The sequence below is a fragment of the Cibotium barometz genome, chromosome 5 (assembly GCF_041138505.1).
Source record: "Cibotium barometz isolate CiBa-2024 chromosome 5, ASM4113850v1, whole genome shotgun sequence".
Classification (NCBI taxonomy): domain Eukaryota; kingdom Viridiplantae; phylum Streptophyta; class Polypodiopsida; order Cyatheales; family Cibotiaceae; genus Cibotium; species Cibotium barometz.
The window spans coordinates 16,668,683-16,687,359 of NC_141050.1; the positions used below are offsets into that span (position 1 = coordinate 16,668,683).

The window sequence follows — 18,677 nt, forward strand, 5'->3', positions numbered from 1 at the left end:
TACAATGCTCAACGGAGTGTAGCAACCCAAGCCAATAAAAGATTTCTGACTTAATCCTTATTTTGGTAATTTACTAACCACCATCTCATTGTATTCTATTTGTGTGCATGATGGAATTTTTATGTCATTTGATTCATGTATTGGCTTCTTGGCCTTCGAGACTGCATACAAATCTGCAACAAGGCAAACACCATTTTCATAGTTTACAATCTAGAAGCAATAGTTCCCATGGAGTTTATAGTTCCGAGCCTCTAAGTGGTGGTTTCAAAGACATTATCCCCGGATGAATCCAAAGAACACCAGGTTTAGCAATTACTTGCTCTTGGTGAAAAGCGGCTCCAAAGTCTTTGGATGACGTATGTCATCCAACATTGTGGGAAGCTTTGGGTGCATCAAAATGCTAAATTTTGGATTTTTGCATCTATTCAAGCCGGATACAGTTTCCCACTTAATCCTTTTTTCTTTTTTTCTTTTTTTTTGGGTAATTTACTAACCATCCCCACGTGGTATTCTATTTGTGTCAACCATTTACATGATGGAATTTTAATGTTTTGTGTTACTCATGTATTGGCTTCCACAATACATATAATTATTGCACTGAATGTGATTCTTTTTATTACTGTCCTCACCAACCTGTCATCTGGATTAGTACTCTATCAATTCAGCCTGGGCCGTCTATAAGAGCTTCATTCTAACTCTGCAAAGCTGAGTGGTGGATTCAACTGGCAAATCAGCCAAGTTGAGATGGTGGAACAACAAAAGATAGATTAAGACAGTTTGCTGAAGATTAAGCCTGATCAAGTGAATAAATTTAGATGAATCAGATGAAAGCAGAACCTGAAGAAAAACTGGTTCTCGTCAGGAAATCTATATCAATAGTTGTACCGATTCTCTCATGATGTTCTGTATCACTAGGGCTATATCCTGTAAAGTGCAAAGCGCACACATAATACGATGATTACACATAGATATGGATGTTCAACAGTCTATAGGATTGTTATGCCTTGTTCATTGTATGATGACTATTGATTGTCCATCCATTTATTTGTAGGTTGTTTGATTAACACATTAATCTCTACGAAGAGCTCATAAAGCAAAGATATTAAGCATGTAAACTCCATATTAAGCATTTTAACTCCATTAGAATATGGAGAGTTTGACTAATTTACAAGCCCAAACGTTGTGAGTTAAGGCCCTTCACATGTCCTTAGTCAATATAACTCACTTATACTTTAGTCTAATCTTTTATTCTTTATTATGTACCATCTATAGTGTATTTTCTTACATGGTATTAAAGCTCAGGCTCTAGACAAGCTTGGGAGCAAGTGGTTCTTTGAAGAGAAAATCAAGAGAAATAACCTCCAGCACCCATAAAGGCTTGGCCGCTACCACCTTTTGGTGTGGGAAGTTGGATAGAATCAACTATATACTCTAAAAGTTCAAGATAAGTTCCACTTTGGATTCTTATGAGTTGTGGGATAGATGTGACGTTGGATGGAGCCAACTCTTATGTAGACTTGTGATCATGCCAAGTAGGATGCATGTTAGTGCGGGCCAACTGGCCACACTCTTGGGTAGAAGATCTTCCCAGGACACCTTGTCCTTGGGTTGTGTTGCTCGTTTGGGGACCCAAATGACCTCAAATGTGTTGCTCGTTTTTGGACTACATCATCTGACTAGAATCATAGGTCTATGTGATAGTCTAATATGATACTAGTCAGATGATGATGTCCATTTGGACCATTCGTAAGGTGCCCAATATTGGTTGACCTATGATACGACTAAACTTGGATATAATATATAGACTAGTTTCGTAGTTCTTATTTCATATCGAGATTATTTATTTTAGATCTACCTTCATTACAGTATTGTGCCCTTGTTGTATGTGTAAGGCATCCTTCTAAGATACGACTAAACCTGGATACTATATATAGACTAGTTCCGTAGTCCTCATTTCGACATCATTCAATTTAGATCTATCTTCACTGCAGTAGTGCACCCTTGTATGTGTAATACATCCCCCTCTATCCAAAGTCTACCTAGATTGCCATCAAAGCTCCTTTTGCTAGAGCACATGGAAGGGTAGACGCCATCAAGTTTTAAATTTGGTTTGCAATAATAATTCATCATTATTCTCCATATCTCTTGCTTCAAGTACTTTGTCTTGTGATCAGGTTTCATTTATTGGTTTTTATTATACATTAGAAACATATTGCTAACAAAGAATAACATTAAAGTATTTTATAAGTATGTATATTATATATTTACTAGCAAAAAATAACATTAGTGAATTTTATAGATGTCTATATTGTGGCACTTTGTATAAAAAGACCATGAAAGATGCACTCAATTGGCACAAAAATGACTATGCATTTATTCAACTTTAAGAAAAAATCTCTTTGTTTCCTTTGTCTCTGTTGTTAGATTCATCTTAAGGTGTGCTTATAGCACATGATTTTGATCATGATGATGACAATGAGATGACGCTAACCATGATAGCAAGAATGATGATGATTTTGATGGTGTTGATGATGTTGATAGTGTTGATGGTCATACTAATGGTATTAAGGATGATTTTGATGGTGTTGATGATGTTGATAGTGTTGATGGTCATACTAATGGTATTAAGGATGATTATGGGAAGCAAACATAACAAACAAAGAACCCCTTGATAGGCCTCGAGAGCTTTAGCATAGATCTAAAGAGTCCTTTTTTGGGTAAAATATGGCTACTATATAATGGCTCCATTCAACAACTTATTGCTATAGATCTTTGGGTCATAGTGTTACAATGGATTCCTTCTATGGCTTGCTATTGTCGCTTTTTGTAATCATCAAGATATTAATGATGTTAAGAAAAATGATGGCAATGATGGGAGGAGAATTATTGTGGTATTGATGATGTTGATAAACATGTTAATGCACGTTGAGGATGATGATCATGTTAAGAAGAATGATGGTGCTAATGAGGAGAGAGAGGTTTCTTATGTACACTTATTACCATCCCTATAGGATGATGTTTAGTGGGGACACTACTGTAGTCTTAGGTCTCTTACTCCCTTATTATTGCTGCTTAAGCATCATGGTATGATGTAGCTATCATAGGCAATAAGACAAGCAAAGTTAAATGTCGAGGACTGATGTTCTCATTCTAGTGAAAATTTCTTCAAAAAAATCTAAAAAATTTGATGGTTTTATACAAAAATATCCTTGTATTTTTTTTGCTAATTTTCCCACTCCTTTAACATATGCCTGATGGTTGCCTACAAAGTGCTCAATGCAGGGGCCTAAAGAGTGGATGAATTTTTTGAAGGGAATATATGAAGATTTTATATAGAAGTGGGGAAAGGACATTAGAGAAGAGGAGAGAGGAATGCAGGAAGGAGCTTGAAAAGGACGCAAGGTTGTCTCCTTCGGCTACAGATTACGAGAGAGATCCTACAATGATTTGGTTGAGAAGGACCTCATAACCAACGGTTAGCCTCACTATGGACAACTTTGTCTATCTCTTTTGTGTTATTATCTCCATCCTTGTAGCCATAAGAAATCCTCGTTACTATATGGAATTTAGCTACCTTTTGTAAGTCCTTCCATATAATTTTCAATGTCTTCAAACTCTAGGTGCCCGACTTGGCATAATTGGGATTAATCATCTTTCAAAACGAGGACCCTCTTTCATATTTCTAGGAAAACCAAGACTTTTCATTCAATGTTTATGGTCTTTATTGGTATTATTTTAATGTGGGTTTAGTTTTTGGTAGTACACAATAGCTTGGGCTACTATCACTAGACAAATGACAGAGAAAATTATAGTCATTGCATGTCTCTAGATTATCATGAACACTACATTTTGCTTGTAAAGCTTTCTCTCATTGGTAGGACGCATTTATGGTGTGACAACAAAGAGCGACTAGTAAACTAGCTCTCCATCAACATAATCGAATGCAACTCTTTAACAAAGTCTCCACAACAGATGTTCAGACAAGGTAATGAGTTAAATTTCGTACCATGTTTAGCGTCGCTACCATAAATCAAAATAAGTTTTGACATATTTTGTTTTCTATTCCTAGTATTTGGATTTACAATATGCCCGATGTAGAAGCCCGATGTAGAAATCACAAAATATATTTGATTTTTAAAAGGTTCTTGACCGTTTTGCGTGTCATGTGTTATTTTTTTTAAAGTTTAAATATGAAATCAACACATTGACATGGAGTAGAGTCATGAAAATGTGAGTAGATGCACTTGAAGTGGACAAATTTCATCCAGAGGTAAGATTTTGTGAGCAAATGTTTTGTTAATTACCTAGTGGTAGTTCAATTTACTAGACTCAGCCAATTTTTTTAAAAATTGGCAGATTACTCAACATTCTTTTTATTCAAGCCAAAACTCATGCTCTATTTTTCTTTTGGCAGCTTAGAAATGTTTTTCACGTTGTCTTGACATCCAGATTACTCATGGATCCTATGTAGCATGGTATCATAGACCCTTCAGTCTTTTGTAGACATTAATATAATCTAACATAGTCATGAAGAATGGAGGGGTCACGAAGAAAACTCGCCTTGGGGGCCCCATCCCTATTAGATTTAACAGCCTCTTATCTAGAACTAAGGCACATCAATTGTAGAGCCATGGCTAGATAACCAAGAATTAGAACTCAAGCAACTGTCATCGAGCACTTACTCGAGTGGCTCAGCTAATCACAACCCCACCTTAACCAAGAGCTTGTGGGTTCCATCCCTGACACCGTAGGGTTGTGTGTAGCTTCGAGCTCGGTTACATCCCCTTGAAAGAGAGCTTTTGGAAAGAAAAAAAAAGAAGAAGAAAAGGAACTTGAGCAACCCTTGACACCCTAGATAACAAAAAATACATTTTTACGTTCATTTGCTGACAAGAACTCAGAGTGGAACAAACAGAAAAGAGCAACTGTCACCACTTCTTTGGTAAACGTCTCGAATGATGTCATGATTAAATACATGTGGAAGGGCTCCATGGAAGGATTGGTATCCTGGAAAGAGTTCCTGGCATGATTTATGAACTCATGGAAGGGTGGTAACCCTGGTGAGTGACTCTAGACTCATAGAAGGGTGGTTACTCACCAGGGTGGTTACCCTGGTGAGTATTTTTTAGTCCTGTGTGGACGAAACCTGTGAACGGGCTAGTTGGATGTACAAGATGTAAGTTGGGAGATTTCATCCACTATGTTTGTGCACCAGCATATGTATGTGAGTTGCATATGCATGGATGACTTGTTTTTGATGCTCGGACATTACTTAGTATTTTGCCTGTGAATGTCCACGAGCACCGAGGACGCCTAGTGGACAACCCGTGGATACACGTGTGCACACGTGTTTGGGATTCATATGGTTTCCTTATGTGTTTTAGAGGTGGTAAGTGTGCACACTTAACCCAATTTATTCATTATTTCATGTTACTAAGGTTTATTGGGTGCAAGGTTCACATTCACTTCAAGTGTGGGCAGACACACTTATAATTTTTCTCCATCTCTTGCTTCAAGTACTTTGTCTTGTGATCAAGTTTCACTTATTGTCTTTATTATACATTAGAGACGTATTGCTAACAAAGATAACATTAAAGTATTTTATAAGTGTGTATATTATATATTTACTAGCAAAAAATAACATTAGTGAATTTTATAGATGTGTATATAGTGGCACTTTGTATAAAAAGACCATGAAAGATGCACTCAATTGGCACAAAAATGACTATGCATTTATTCAACTTTAAGCAAAAATCTCTTTGTTCCCTTTGTCTCTGTTAGATTGTTAAGGTGTGCTTATAGCACATGATTTTGATCATGATGATGACAATGAGATGACGCTAACCATGATAGCAAGAATGATGATGGTGTTGATGATGTTGATAGTGTTGATGATGTTGATAGTGTTGATGGTCATAGTAATGGTATTAAGGATGATTATGGGAAGCAAACATAACAAACAAAGAACCCCTATAGGCCCCGAGAGCTTTAGCATAGATCTAAAGAGTCCTTTTTCGAGTAAAATATGGCTACTATATAATGGCTCCATTCAACAACTTATTACAATAGGTCTCTGGATCATAGTGTTACAATGGATTCCTTCTATGGCTTGCTATTGTCGCTTTTTGTAATCATCAAGATATTAATGATGCTAAGAAAAATGATGGCAATGACGGGAGGAGCATTATTGTGCTATTGATGATGATGTTGATAAACATGTTAATGCACGTTGAGGATGATGATCATGCTAAGAAGAATGATGGTGCTAATGAGGAGAGTGGTCTCTTATCTACACTTATTGGATAATGAGGAGAGTGGTCTCTTATCTACACTTATTGGCATCTCTATAGGATAATGTCCAGAAGGGACACTACTGTAGTCTTAGGTCTCTTATTCCCTTATTATTGTTGGTTAAGCATCATGGTATGACGTAGCATAGGCAATAAGACAAGCAAGATTAAATGTCAAGGACTGATGTTCTCATTCTAGTGAAAATTTCTTCGAAAAAAATCTAGAAAATTTAATGGTTTTATACAAAAATATCCTTGTATTTTTTTGCTAATTTTCCCACTCCTTTAACATATGCCTTTGACATATGATGCTTGCCTACAAAGTGCTCAATGCAGGGGCCTAAACAATGGATGAATTTTATGAAGGATATATATGAAGATTTTATATAGAAGTGGAGGACGGACATTAGAGAAGAGGAGAGAGGAATGGAGGAAGGAGCTTGAAAAGGACGGAAGGTTGTCTCCTTTAGCTACAGATTACGAGAGAGATCCTACAATGATTTGGTTGAGAAGGACCTCATAACCAACGGTTAGCCTCACTATGGGCAACTTTGTCTATCTCTTTTGTGTTATTATCTCCATCCTTGTAGCCATAAGAAATCCTCTTTACTATATGGAATTTAGCTACCTTTTCTAAGTCCTTCCATATAATTTTCAATGTCTTCAAACTCTAGGTGACCGACTTGGCATAATTGGGATTAATCATCTTTCAAAACAAGGACCCTCTTTCATATTTCTAGGAAAACCAAAACTTTTCATTCAATGTTTATGGTCTTTATTGGTATTATTTTAATGTGGGTTTAGTTTTGATAGTACACAATAGCTTGGGCTACTATCACTAGACAAATGACATAGAGCAAATTATAGTCATTGCATTTCTCTAGATTATCATGAACACTACATATTGCTTGTAAAGCTTTCTCTAGCTCATCCATTGGTAGGACGCATTTATGGTGTGACAACAAAGAGCGACTAGTAAACTAGCTCTCCATCAACATAATCGAATGCAACTCTTTAACAAAGTCTCCAAAACAGATGTTCAGACAAGGTAATGAGTTAAATTCCGTACCATGTTTAGCGTCGCTACCATAAATCAAAATAAGTTTTAACATATTTTGTTTTCTATTCCTAGTCTTTGGATTTACAGTATGCCCGATGTAGAAATCGCAAAATACATTTGATTTTTAAAAGCCTCTTGACTGTTTTGCGTGTCGTGTTATTTTTTGTAAAGTTTAAATATAAAATCAACACATTGACATGGAGTAGAGCCGTGAAAATGTGAGTAGATGCACTTGAAGTGGACAAATTTCATCCAGAGGTAAGATTTTGTGAGCAAATTTTTTGTTAATTACCTAGTGGTAGTTCAATTAACTAGACTCAGCCAATTTTTTAAAAAATTGACAGATTACTCAGCATTCTATTTATTCAAGCCAAAACTCATGCTCTATTTTTCTTTTGGCAGCTTAGAAATCTTTTTCATGTTGTCTGGACATCCAAATTACTCATGGATCCTATGTAGCATGGTATCATAGACCCTTCAGTCTTTTGTAGAGATTAATATAATCTAACATAGTCATGAAGAATGGAGGGGTCACGAACAAAACTCGCCTTGGGGACCCCATCCCTATATGTGAGTTGCACATACATGGATGACTTGTTTTTGATGCCTGGACATTACTGAGTATTTTGCCTGTGAATGTCCACGAGAATCGAGGACGCCTAGACAACCCGTGGATACGCGTGTGCACAACTGTTTCGGACTCATGGTTTCCTTATGTGTTTTGCAGGTGGTAAGTGTGCACACTTAACCAAATTTATTCATTATTTCATGTTACTAAGGTTTATTGGGTGCAAGGTTCACATTCACTTCAAGTGTGGGCGGACACACTTATAATTATTCTCCATCTCTTGCTTCAAGTACTTTGTCTTGTGATCAAGTCTCACTTATTGTTTTTATTATACATTAGAGATGTATTGCTAACAAAGAATAACATTAAAGCATTCTATGATTTTGATCATGATGATGACAATGAGATGACGCTAACCATGATAGCAAGAATGATGATGATTTTGATGGTGTTGATGATGTTGATAGTGTTGATGGTCATACTAATGGTATTAAGGATGATTATGGGAAGCAAACATAACAAACAAAGAACCCCTATAGGCCCCGAGAGCTTTAGCATATATCTAAAGAGTCCTTTTTCGAGTAAAATATGGCTACTATATAATGGCTCCATTCAACAACTTATTACAATAGGTCTCTCGATCATAGTGTTACAATGGATTCCTTCTATGGCTTGCTATTGTCGCTTTTTGTAATCATCAAGATATTAATGATGCTAAGAAAAATGATGGCAATGACGGGAGGAGCATTATTGTGCTATTGATGATGATGTTGATAAACATGTTAATGCACGTTGAGGATGATGATCATGCTAAGAAGAATGATGGTGCTAATGAGGAGAGTGGTCTCTTATCTACACTTATTGGCATCTCTATAGGATAATGTCTAGAAGGGACACTACTGTAGTCTTAGGTCTCTTATTCCCTTATTATTGTTGGTTAAGCATCATGGTATGATGTAGCTATCATAGGCAATAAGACAAGCAAGGTTAAATGTCAAGGACTGATGTTCTCATTCTAGTGGAAATTTCTTCGAAAAAAATCTAGAAAATTTAATGGTTTTATACAAAAATATCCTTGTATTTTTTTGCTAATTTTCCCACTCCTTTAACATATGCCTTTGACATATGATGCTTGCCTGCAAAGTGCTCAATGCAGGGGCCTAAACAATGGATGAATTTTTTGAAGGATACATATGAAGATTTTATATAGAAGTGGAGGACGAACATTAGAGAAGAGGAGAGAGGAATGGAGGAAGGAGCTTGAAAAGGACGGAAGGTTGTCTCCTTCAGCTACACATTACGAGAGAGATCCTACAATGATTTGGTTGAGAAGGACCTCATAACCATTGGTTAGCCTCACTATGGACAACTTTGTCTATCTCTTTTGTGTTATTATCTCCATCCTTGTAGCCATAAGAAATCCTCTTTACTATATGGAATTTAGCTACCTTTTGTAAGTCCTTCCATATAATTTTCAATGTCTTCAAACTCTAGGCGACCGACTTGACATAAATGGGATTAATCATCTTTCAAAATGAGGACCCTCTTTCATATTTCTAGGAAAACCAAAACTTTTCATTCAATTTTTATGGTCTTTATTGGTATTATTTTAATGTGGGTTTAGTTTTAGATAGTACACAATAGCTTGGGCTACTATCACTAGACAAATGACATTGAGCAAATTATAGTCATTGCATGTCTCCATATTGCTTGTAAAGCTTTCTCTAGCTCATCCATTGGTAGGACGCATTTATGGTGTGACAACAAAGAGTGACTACTAGTAAACTAGCTCTCCATCAACAAAATCAAATGCAACTCTTTAACAAAGTCTCCACAACAAATGTTCAGACAAGGTAATGAGTTAAATTCCGTACCATGTTTAGCGTCGCTACCATAAATCAAAATAAGTTTTAACATATTTTGTTTTCTATTCCTAGTCTTTGGATTTACAATATGCCCGATGTAGAAATCGCAAAATATATTTGATTTTTAAAAGCCTCTTGGCCGTTTTGTGTGATGTGTCATTTTTTTTAAGTTTAAATATAAAATCAACACATTCACATGGAGTAGAGCCATGAAAATGTGAGTAGATGCACTTGAAGTTGATAAATTTAATCCAAAGGTAAGATTTTGTGAGCAAATTTTTTGTTAATTACCGAGTGCTAGTTCAATATACTAACCCAGCCAATTTTTAAAAAATTGGCAGATTACTCAGCATTCTTATTCAAGCCAAAACTCTTGCTCTATTTTTCTTTTGGCAGCTTAGAAATCTTTTTCACGTCGTCTTGACATCCAGATTACTCATGGATCCTATGTAGCACATCAATTGCAGATCCATGGCTAGATAACCAAGAATTAGAACTCAAGCAACTGTCATCGGGCACTTGCCCGAGTGGCTCAGCTAATCACGACCCCACCTTAACCAAGAGCTTGTGGGTTCCAGTCCTGACACCGTAGGGTTGTGTGTAGCTTCTAGCTCGGTTACATCCCCTTGAAAGAGAGCTTTTGGGAGAAAAAAAAAAAGGAACTTGAGCAACCCTTGAAACTGTAGATAACAGAAAATACATTTTTATGTTCATTGCTACCAAGAAATCAGAGTGAAACAAACAGATAAGAGCAACTTTTTCCCTAATGCACAAAGTTAGAGAATGTGGATTTAGAACCTATACTTCAAGAGCTTTCCGATGATATGTTAGATGAGCTTGTTTTAATAAAAGCTTAAAAGGGTTCATCGTGCCCCCATCTTTTTTATCTTGAAAAATGAGAATTGGGATTTTCCCAAACCCCCTAATATGGTCTTCAAAGGCCTTAAGAGTTCAACATAGCACACAATGACTTCTCACAATGGCATCCATGAGATCAAGACATGATGAGGAAGACATTAAAAAACGTGTATTTGCTTATAATTCTTTAGCTTTGAAATTGAATTGTAGAACAAAAATCAGGATTGGCGAATCAATCGACTTGTGGTATTCCAAATCAATGGAGCCTTGCACATTTGGATTAAAACCAATGGATTACAGGTGCATAAAATGATGCATAAAAGAATGTTTTTAATTATAAAAGTGTTACTTTCTTCAATATTGATTTTTATGCATAAAATGATGCATAAAAGAAAATTTTTAATTATAAAAGTGTTACTTTCTCCAATATTAATTTTTATGCATAAAATGATGCATAAAAGATTTTTTTAATTATAAAAGTGTTACTTTCTTCAATATTGATTTTTATGCATAAAAGATTTTTTTAAATTATAAAAGTGTTACTTTTATCAATATTGATTTTATTACAAAAAAGTGTTACTTTTATCAATATTATCATGGATTATCTCATCTAGCTCTTCTGTTATCATGATTTTTTAACATCCATGATTGATTCCATGGAATCAAACTTGGAATGAAACAAGCCTTTGACTAAGACCCCGTTGTGAGAGGGATATGAGCCATAACCTATGCCAATCAAGGATTTGACAGTGTCCTCAAGGACGACAAACATCTTTTGGAGCTCATAAAAAGGCTTCCCTCCCCGATGTGGATGATGAATGTTCAGCTCTGGATATTTTCATTACGCCGCATAAGGGTGCAATGGCTGATTGAAACGTTATTAAATCTGTCACACAACAAGAAGTAGATAAGGCAGGCTAAAGGGCAACTACAAAAATAGGTAGCACTGAGGGCAACAAAGGACTCAGCAGAAACAGGTAGCAGTGGGCAGGCAGAATCGAGCAGCTAGGCGGCCAGAAGTGGGCAGTGGACAACTGGGCAGGCAGAAATGGGCAATGGGCAGCAACTAGAGCAATGGGCAACAAGAAGCAGCAGGCACAGGACATTGGGAGACAGGGGGTGCTCAGCCTCTACCGGAGCTCTGTGACTCCAAACCTCTTCAGAGACACTTGTTTAGCATTTCGTTCAACAACAAAGGCACTTTGATGAGCTTTTCCTCTCGAATGTCCCAGCAAAGTTAGCTATGTGGGTGACTAGGTGTCGATGAGTGATGTGAGAATCCATCTTCATGCTCTTGCTTTTATGCCATGTGATAAACAAGGCATTTTTCTCATTTCGTACAGTAAAATGTATCATTATTTACACTGTTCGACTACATGTTCATAAAACTTCATTTATTCTGATGACCACAAGAGTTAAACCACTTGCTCTCACTCTAGGCCGTTTTAACTATTCCTTAAGGTAGGAATTACCTAAGAGATAGAGGTAGCCAAGAAGACAGACCACTAGCATGTACCAGTGGGGCATGCAATCCCAAAGGACATACCCATCTTCGCACCATCTTAGAAATGATAGACAAAATGGGAAGATAGTCACTTGCCGCCATAGGTAGATCACTTGCTTTGCGTGGTTAGTTGTGCACGTGGTTTCCTTGTCAATAAACAAATTGAAATCAGTCACACCTCTCACCTATCTGCCTTTTCTGAAAGCCTTCGCATCCATTATCTTCATCCCATTGCATAGGGGCCTTTCAAAGACAGCTTAACTACTTCGCAGAGTGCCAAGTCTGCATAAGCTGTCTCCTAACCATCTGGCTACACTTGGCCACCATCCAGTGTTCATGGCATATGGTGTATAGTATATGCAACTTGTTCGCATGATCATGTGTAGAACTATCTGTCATCGACCATTGAAGCTACTGCACCAAATAGTCCGCGTGCACATCCTCAACGAGAGTTAAAATCTCCACTCTCTGTTTTAAGGAGGACAATTCAGACGTAAGGTTAATAAACATATCATATAACTTATTGAGAGAAAACTCAGCTGAAGAAAAAATGCAGAGATGGGGAAAGCCTCTATATCAATGCTGAAATTCGGACCTTACACAAAGGAAAGAATCAAATGGAACATTGTGGTAATGGAGCTCTCAATGTTGACGTGTTTGACTTTTAGGTAGAAAATCATGCCGCCGCCTCAGTTTTAGAGGAAAAATTGGGCCTGCAAGTTTTACAAAATGCGAGAAGTGGGGATTAATTAGTATCAGCAAGAACTTTGCTTTTTCAACAATGTTAATCTTAAGAGTCTTCACAGAGATCCCCTGCCCAATGAAAAACTGGCGGGGGGGCAAGATCTTCCCTTTTCACCGGCAGGGATTTATGTCTTCGCGTTTATTCCTGCCTCTTCCCTTATTTCCGAGTCTCTCGTTGCATAGTAAGGCGTATTGACAGAGGGGATTATGTCTATAAAGACCCTTAGGTCAAAATTCAAGAAGAACTGTGTACTGCATGATAGGATGAGAGACATACCTCTCAAGTGCCTAGATAAGAACTTCAACAATTCATCCACAAGGATTACCTGAAAAAAGAGGTTGGGTAATAATTGTGCATCAACAAGACCTATACCTTCACACAGATGTAACTGTGTTCATGACAAAAAAGCAAAGGGACTTACGGGGAAGGAGAACCAAAAAACAGCTTTCCATTCTGTGAAAGAAAGCTGAGTCACCTGTGATCCATGTCAAAATGAACAAGGAGAGGGTAAGGAAGAGGTCTACTTCCACATTTGCAAGCTCAAAAACGTTATGAGAGAACACTTACAGAGAACATGACCGATAAAGGCTGTGCGTAGAGAATAAGAAAGTGCAAAACCATTGTCACGGCAATGGATCCAAGCAGCCATGGGTTACTCCATGGGGGTAGAACTCTAAAAGATCAGTACGTAATTAGTTTACAAGATCATGAAGACTGTTTTTTTTCTGTTAACCCCATGTATACCATTAGATTCTAAAAGCATGCCCTTTTTAGGATAACACACCTTAGGGGTTGTTTACGTGCAAGTATGAACTATGAATCTGGGTAGGGATGATGCAGAGTGCAGAAAAAACACTTACAATAGGCTTTGATTTTCACTCAAGTTGTTGAGAGCATTAAACATCTCAACTACAACCAGCACACTCATAGAGATGGTTGATGGATGCCTGTCCTGGAATACACCGCAAGAGTAATGGAACTTGCCTTCTACACAGCTGTCAAAGTTCACCTGCACAAGTAAGGTCACCTCAATGCTTCAAATCTGCCAAAAGCTTCATTTTGCCCATGAAACAAGAAGCACCATGCCTGAGACGGGTGAAACTAATGCTATTGCTTCCTCTTACCAGATCTTTGTATTGCAGTCTAGGCCCCCCTTCGTAGTACAGAAACCACCATGCAAATCCTGCAACTGTTGCTAGGCCGACATAAGCTGCACAGAGTCAAGACAATGCCTTTGGATTAGATGTGTGAACAATTCATAAAGATGTCTCTGTAAGAGTGCTGGTGATGTTATGCAAATTAGTGTCCACTAAGCTAGATTAAGTTTTAAAATACCTCCAATAACTAAGTACCGGAAGAAAAGCCACCCGTTAACGATAGCTTCATCCATCTGCAGTAAACATTAACATTAGCTACCACAGTTGAGAGAGCATCAAAACTATTGCAGCTGCCAGCAAACGACCAGGCACTAATTCTGTTTAAAAATAGTTTACCTTCCTAGGTCGAGTCATCATTACATTCCGGTCCTGCTTATTGAACCCAATTGCTGTTGCCGGAAGGCCATCTGTAACCAGGTTTACCCAAAGCAATTGAACCTGGGAAAGACAGAAACAAAGAGGGTTGAAGCAAATTTATGAAGTGTTAGAAAAGGCACATCAGAAATCTTGAGCACTCCAGCTCGTCCACCTGGCATACAGCTGGACGTAATCAGCATTACTTTTATTTATTTTTCTTTTTGGTTTTTGGTTTTTGTTTTGTTTTGTTTTTTTTGCCGTGCACCGGCGGGGGGGGGGGGGGGGGGGGGTGGTTTGTTCGGGGTTTATTACAGGAATGAGTGCTTCCGGCATCCCCAGGACTGCACCAACAAATATGCAGACGACTTCTCCAATGTTGGAGGAAATCATATAGCGTATGAACTGTTTTGTATTGTTGTATATTGCCCGCCCTTCTGCGACTGCCTGCAAAACTAGCAGTTTTTGTAAGCAGTGACGTTTCTCCACTTTCAAAAAATGTTTGAGAGGACCTCACATGAATGATAGACACATGCCCGCGCAAAAGTGTGTGCACACATCACACACATCAACGTGCAAAGCTCTTACCTAACTCCGTTATGGAAATAAAGTACATTCTGAATTTCATACAAGCCTTGTGCCCTCTAACAGAAACCTAGAAGATGAATGCAGATATACTCACAGCAACAATCGTGGCGAAGTTATCATCTGCTAACACCATATCAGATGCACCCTGCACAAAAATAGATATTGATTTAAGACCTTGAAGATCATAGAAATGCCTTTTTTTATCAACTTCAGAATTCTATACCTTAGCCACAGCCGTCCCTGATCCCATAGCAATCCCAATGTCTGCTTTTTTCAATGCAGGAGCATCATTTACCCCGTCACCTGTCATTGCAACCTGCATCAAGCATTTTTTGAATTTTCAAAGCCTCTCTTTATCATAACGCCATTTAGATAACGGGCTTCTAAAAGGTACACTTTGAACACACAAACTGCAAAACCTACGTCGCCTTGTAAATCTTCAAAGTCTCTCTTTACCACAAGACCATTTAAATAGCGGGCTTCTAAAAGGTACACTTTGAACACAGAAACTGCAAAACCTAAGCTTACACATGTAAATTCTCTTAGTGTGAGGCCAAGCAGATCCCTTACAATGTGTATGAATACTCACCACTTCATTCTGGTGCTTCAGTGCTTCCACCAGCATGCTTTTATGTGATGGCTCCACCCTGGAAAGTTCCAAAAAGGCCCAAAATTATATGAGCATAGAAAACAGAAGCACAAGCATAATTTCTTATAAACACATCTGTAGAAATACAGCACTGGCTATACTTGAAGAAGTCCACAGAGAATGAAATGATATATTAACATGTCTAAGAGGCCATAATGGCCTATGAGACCAAAACTGAGAGTACATCTGAAGTTGGTGTCTCATCAAAGAGAAGAACCAAATGAAACTGAAAAGTACAATAAAATGACTATCTTACAGTTATAAGAACTGTAAGTAAGACTCCTAGATGATATTGAGTAGAAAATACTGGAAAATGTATATCAAGTAGATCCATGTATGCTGCTCAGTTGAAGTGCTGCCCTCTCCTCATATCAATTATCTCCACCATGGGGCTGTCTAGAATGGAGAGGTCGTAGAAGCGAGGTAGGCGCCTCCGATGCCGAGCAATAATGGCTCTGATCTGGCGATGGTGAGGATGCCGTGGTCGGGATCCTGGTGGGCGTGGCCGACGAGCACGACATAAGACAACCGCTCTATCAGTGGAGACTCCCTGGGAGCGTGACTGGTGCCCTGATGGCCCAATGGAGGAGGGGAGGTATCAGGAGGTGTGTGGGCTAGGCTGCTGGTGCTGGTGCTCAAGAAATCTATCAGGATCCTCTATCTAGGTACAACATGGCTCGGTCTCCTGTCTTCCAAGAGAGAGATTCACTTGCTGACACCTCCATTGCTCCATACAACCCTGCCTGCCACATCTTCACAACTGCTGGATAAATCCCTTTCTACTATTGTTGCTCCTCTCTATCCGGTTTTTTGCTAATCCTGCTCGTTGCATGCCTCCTTGCTATCATCCTGTTTCTAGTTGCTGCCTCCACTTCACAGGAGCTCCCATGTTTTGCCTGCTGTTGAATAAGACCCATCCTACTCGAAAGCTGTCCCAAAGCCTCTTCCAGAAATCTGAAAGGAAGCGCTGTGATAGGCCCCGAGACTGCCAGTGTGCTGCTGCTGCCGGTGTGCCATCTATCTATAATCTCAGGCATCTGGATCCTGCGGCCAAGCCGCGCTGTATATTCAAAGAAAGGGCATCCAAAGTCTCCACCCAATCTGTGGGATCATGCCAAGTCCACTCTCTAGGGTCCCACTGCAACCGCATGAGAGGTCAGCACTCCCAAATCCATAACTGCCAAAGTCTCTCCCTAGCCACCTTGACCGGTGTTGGATCAATGTGCCATGCCCGTGCCCGAAAACCAATCACCCTCACCCTCTGCAAGGTGCAACCTCTGAGATCCTCCAAGGGTGCTCTGATCTCTCTAGTCTGCCATGGGATCCAATAGAAAAAATAAGTAGACCACTGTCCTCATCTGCTCCATGGACCGCCACGAGGATATCGTGTCTAGTGAACACGCCTAGCCACACCGGGGAGGAGGGGGAGGGGAGGGGGGCTGTGGAATAAGAGTCAACCACTCCTGAGGAATAGCTGAGTCGACGTAGATGCTGAGCAGGTCTCTACCCCGGATCCCTGTCAGGCTTCTCTCCTGCTCCACCCGAGGTAACTGCCTGTGTGCAATCCAATCTCCGAGAGACCTGGCTGGTCCCGTGCTCAAGGCACCCCAGGATATATGCGGTCAGGCCCCTAGCATGTGGCCACTAGGTGAACGGATCAGGGTTCCAAATCAAAGGCTGCCGAAGCTGCTCCTCTGAGGCCAGTGGAACTATCTGTCTGAGGGTTGGCCTGAGATGATCCCAAGCATGAAGTAGACTAGCTGTGAATCTGTCCTCAAAGGCAGGACTAAAACCATGGGCTCGCATCTCTGTGAAGATCCATCTAGTACTCTGCGGCCACGGGCCTCCAAGGCTCGGAGTGCAGGCTGAAATCCAGGCCAAGAGGAAATCCTTCCAAGGCTCGCCACCTGGTAGGAGTCCTCTGACATTCAACTTGCCCAACAGGCCACAGCTCTGTATAGCTGGATCGATGAGGCCAAGCCCCCCTCTGCTATTTGGCTGAATGATCACTCTCCATGCCACCTTGGCCTTGGCTGGCCTCCCATCACTTCCGGCCCACAAGAAGTTCCGGATCAAACGCTGTACCTAGCCAATACATGCCCGAGAAAAAGTGCAGCACAAGGTGATGTACCACACAGTGGCAAGCAATACCTGGTTCGCCACCACCACTCTGCCTGCTAGGAATAGCCTCTCCGAGCTCCAGTATAAAAGCTTCTTCTCAATACTCAGAAAAAGCGGAGCAAGCTGCTGCTCGGGACAGATATCAATGCCAACCTAGCAACCGAGGTATCGAACTCGAGTGCCCCTCGGGATCCACTGGAAAGCCTCAATTGGTCACCAAGTCGGGTGGGTGCTGAGCCTACCCAAAAACCACACGACATGTGCCAGTTGATCTGCTCGGGACAGATATCAATGCTAACCTGGTAAGCGAGGTATCGGACTGGAGTGCCCCTTGGGATCCACTGGAAAGCCTCAACTGGTCACCAAGTCGGGGTGGGTGCTGAGCCTACCCAAAAACCACACGACATGTGCTAGTTGATCTCCTTGGGACAGATATCAATGCCAACTTGGCAACCGAGGTATCGGACTAGAGTGCCCCTCGGGATCCACTGGAAAGCCTCAACTGGTCACCAAGTCGGGGTGGGGGTTGAGCCTACCCAAAAACCACACAACATGTGCCAGTTGATCTGCGCTCCTAATGCACGGCAGAAAATCTCAATCACCTCTGCAAATCTCTGGAGATTCCCAACATCTCTAGCAAGGTAGGCTGTTGTGTCGTCTGCAAACTCTGAGTCCCAGCAGCTCCTACGTGCGGAGGGAAAGGCGCAATCCTTGAAGTCCGGTCTCTTGGGTGGAGAGAAAACTACTCATGGCCTCGGCGACAAATAGAAACAGGTACGGTGCCAGAGGACAGCCCTGTCGAACCGAGTGGGAAAGGGGGGATCTGTTGGGCTCCATGAATGAGGACCTAGATGTGAGATGCTGAATAAAGTCCTGAGACTCCACAAATCCACTCCATGGGGAATCCCATCCAGCTCA

At 40.0% G+C, this 18,677-nt stretch overlaps 1 protein-coding gene across 2 annotated transcripts in view; it reads right to left on the minus strand.

The window, feature by feature from the left end:
* Positions 1-11,935: 11,935 nt before the first annotated feature.
* The window catches only part of LOC147638127 (calcium-transporting ATPase 3, endoplasmic reticulum-type-like), a 156,635-nt gene continuing 149,893 nt past the window's right edge, over positions 11,936-18,677 (minus strand). Inside the window, exons 23-35 of one of the 2 annotated variants that reach the window (XM_086798040.1) lie at positions 15,579-15,636; positions 15,213-15,305; positions 15,084-15,134; positions 14,717-14,848; positions 14,384-14,485; positions 14,226-14,280; positions 14,015-14,100; positions 13,751-13,899; positions 13,458-13,563; positions 13,312-13,365; positions 13,167-13,215; positions 12,746-12,858; positions 11,936-12,613 (exon numbers count right to left, since the gene is read on the minus strand). In XM_086798040.1, coding sequence (XP_086654166.1) covers positions 12,788-12,858; positions 13,167-13,215; positions 13,312-13,365; positions 13,458-13,563; positions 13,751-13,899; positions 14,015-14,100; positions 14,226-14,280; positions 14,384-14,485; positions 14,717-14,848; positions 15,084-15,134; positions 15,213-15,305; positions 15,579-15,636 — 1,006 coding nt within the window. In that variant the 3' untranslated portion in view covers positions 11,936-12,613; positions 12,746-12,787. Of the gene's footprint in view, positions 12,614-12,740; positions 12,859-13,166; positions 13,216-13,311; positions 13,366-13,457; positions 13,564-13,750; positions 13,900-14,014; positions 14,101-14,225; positions 14,281-14,383; positions 14,486-14,716; positions 14,849-15,083; positions 15,135-15,212; positions 15,306-15,578; positions 15,637-18,677 lie in introns of both variants that reach the window. The other variant, XM_086798039.1, reaches the window with a different exon arrangement.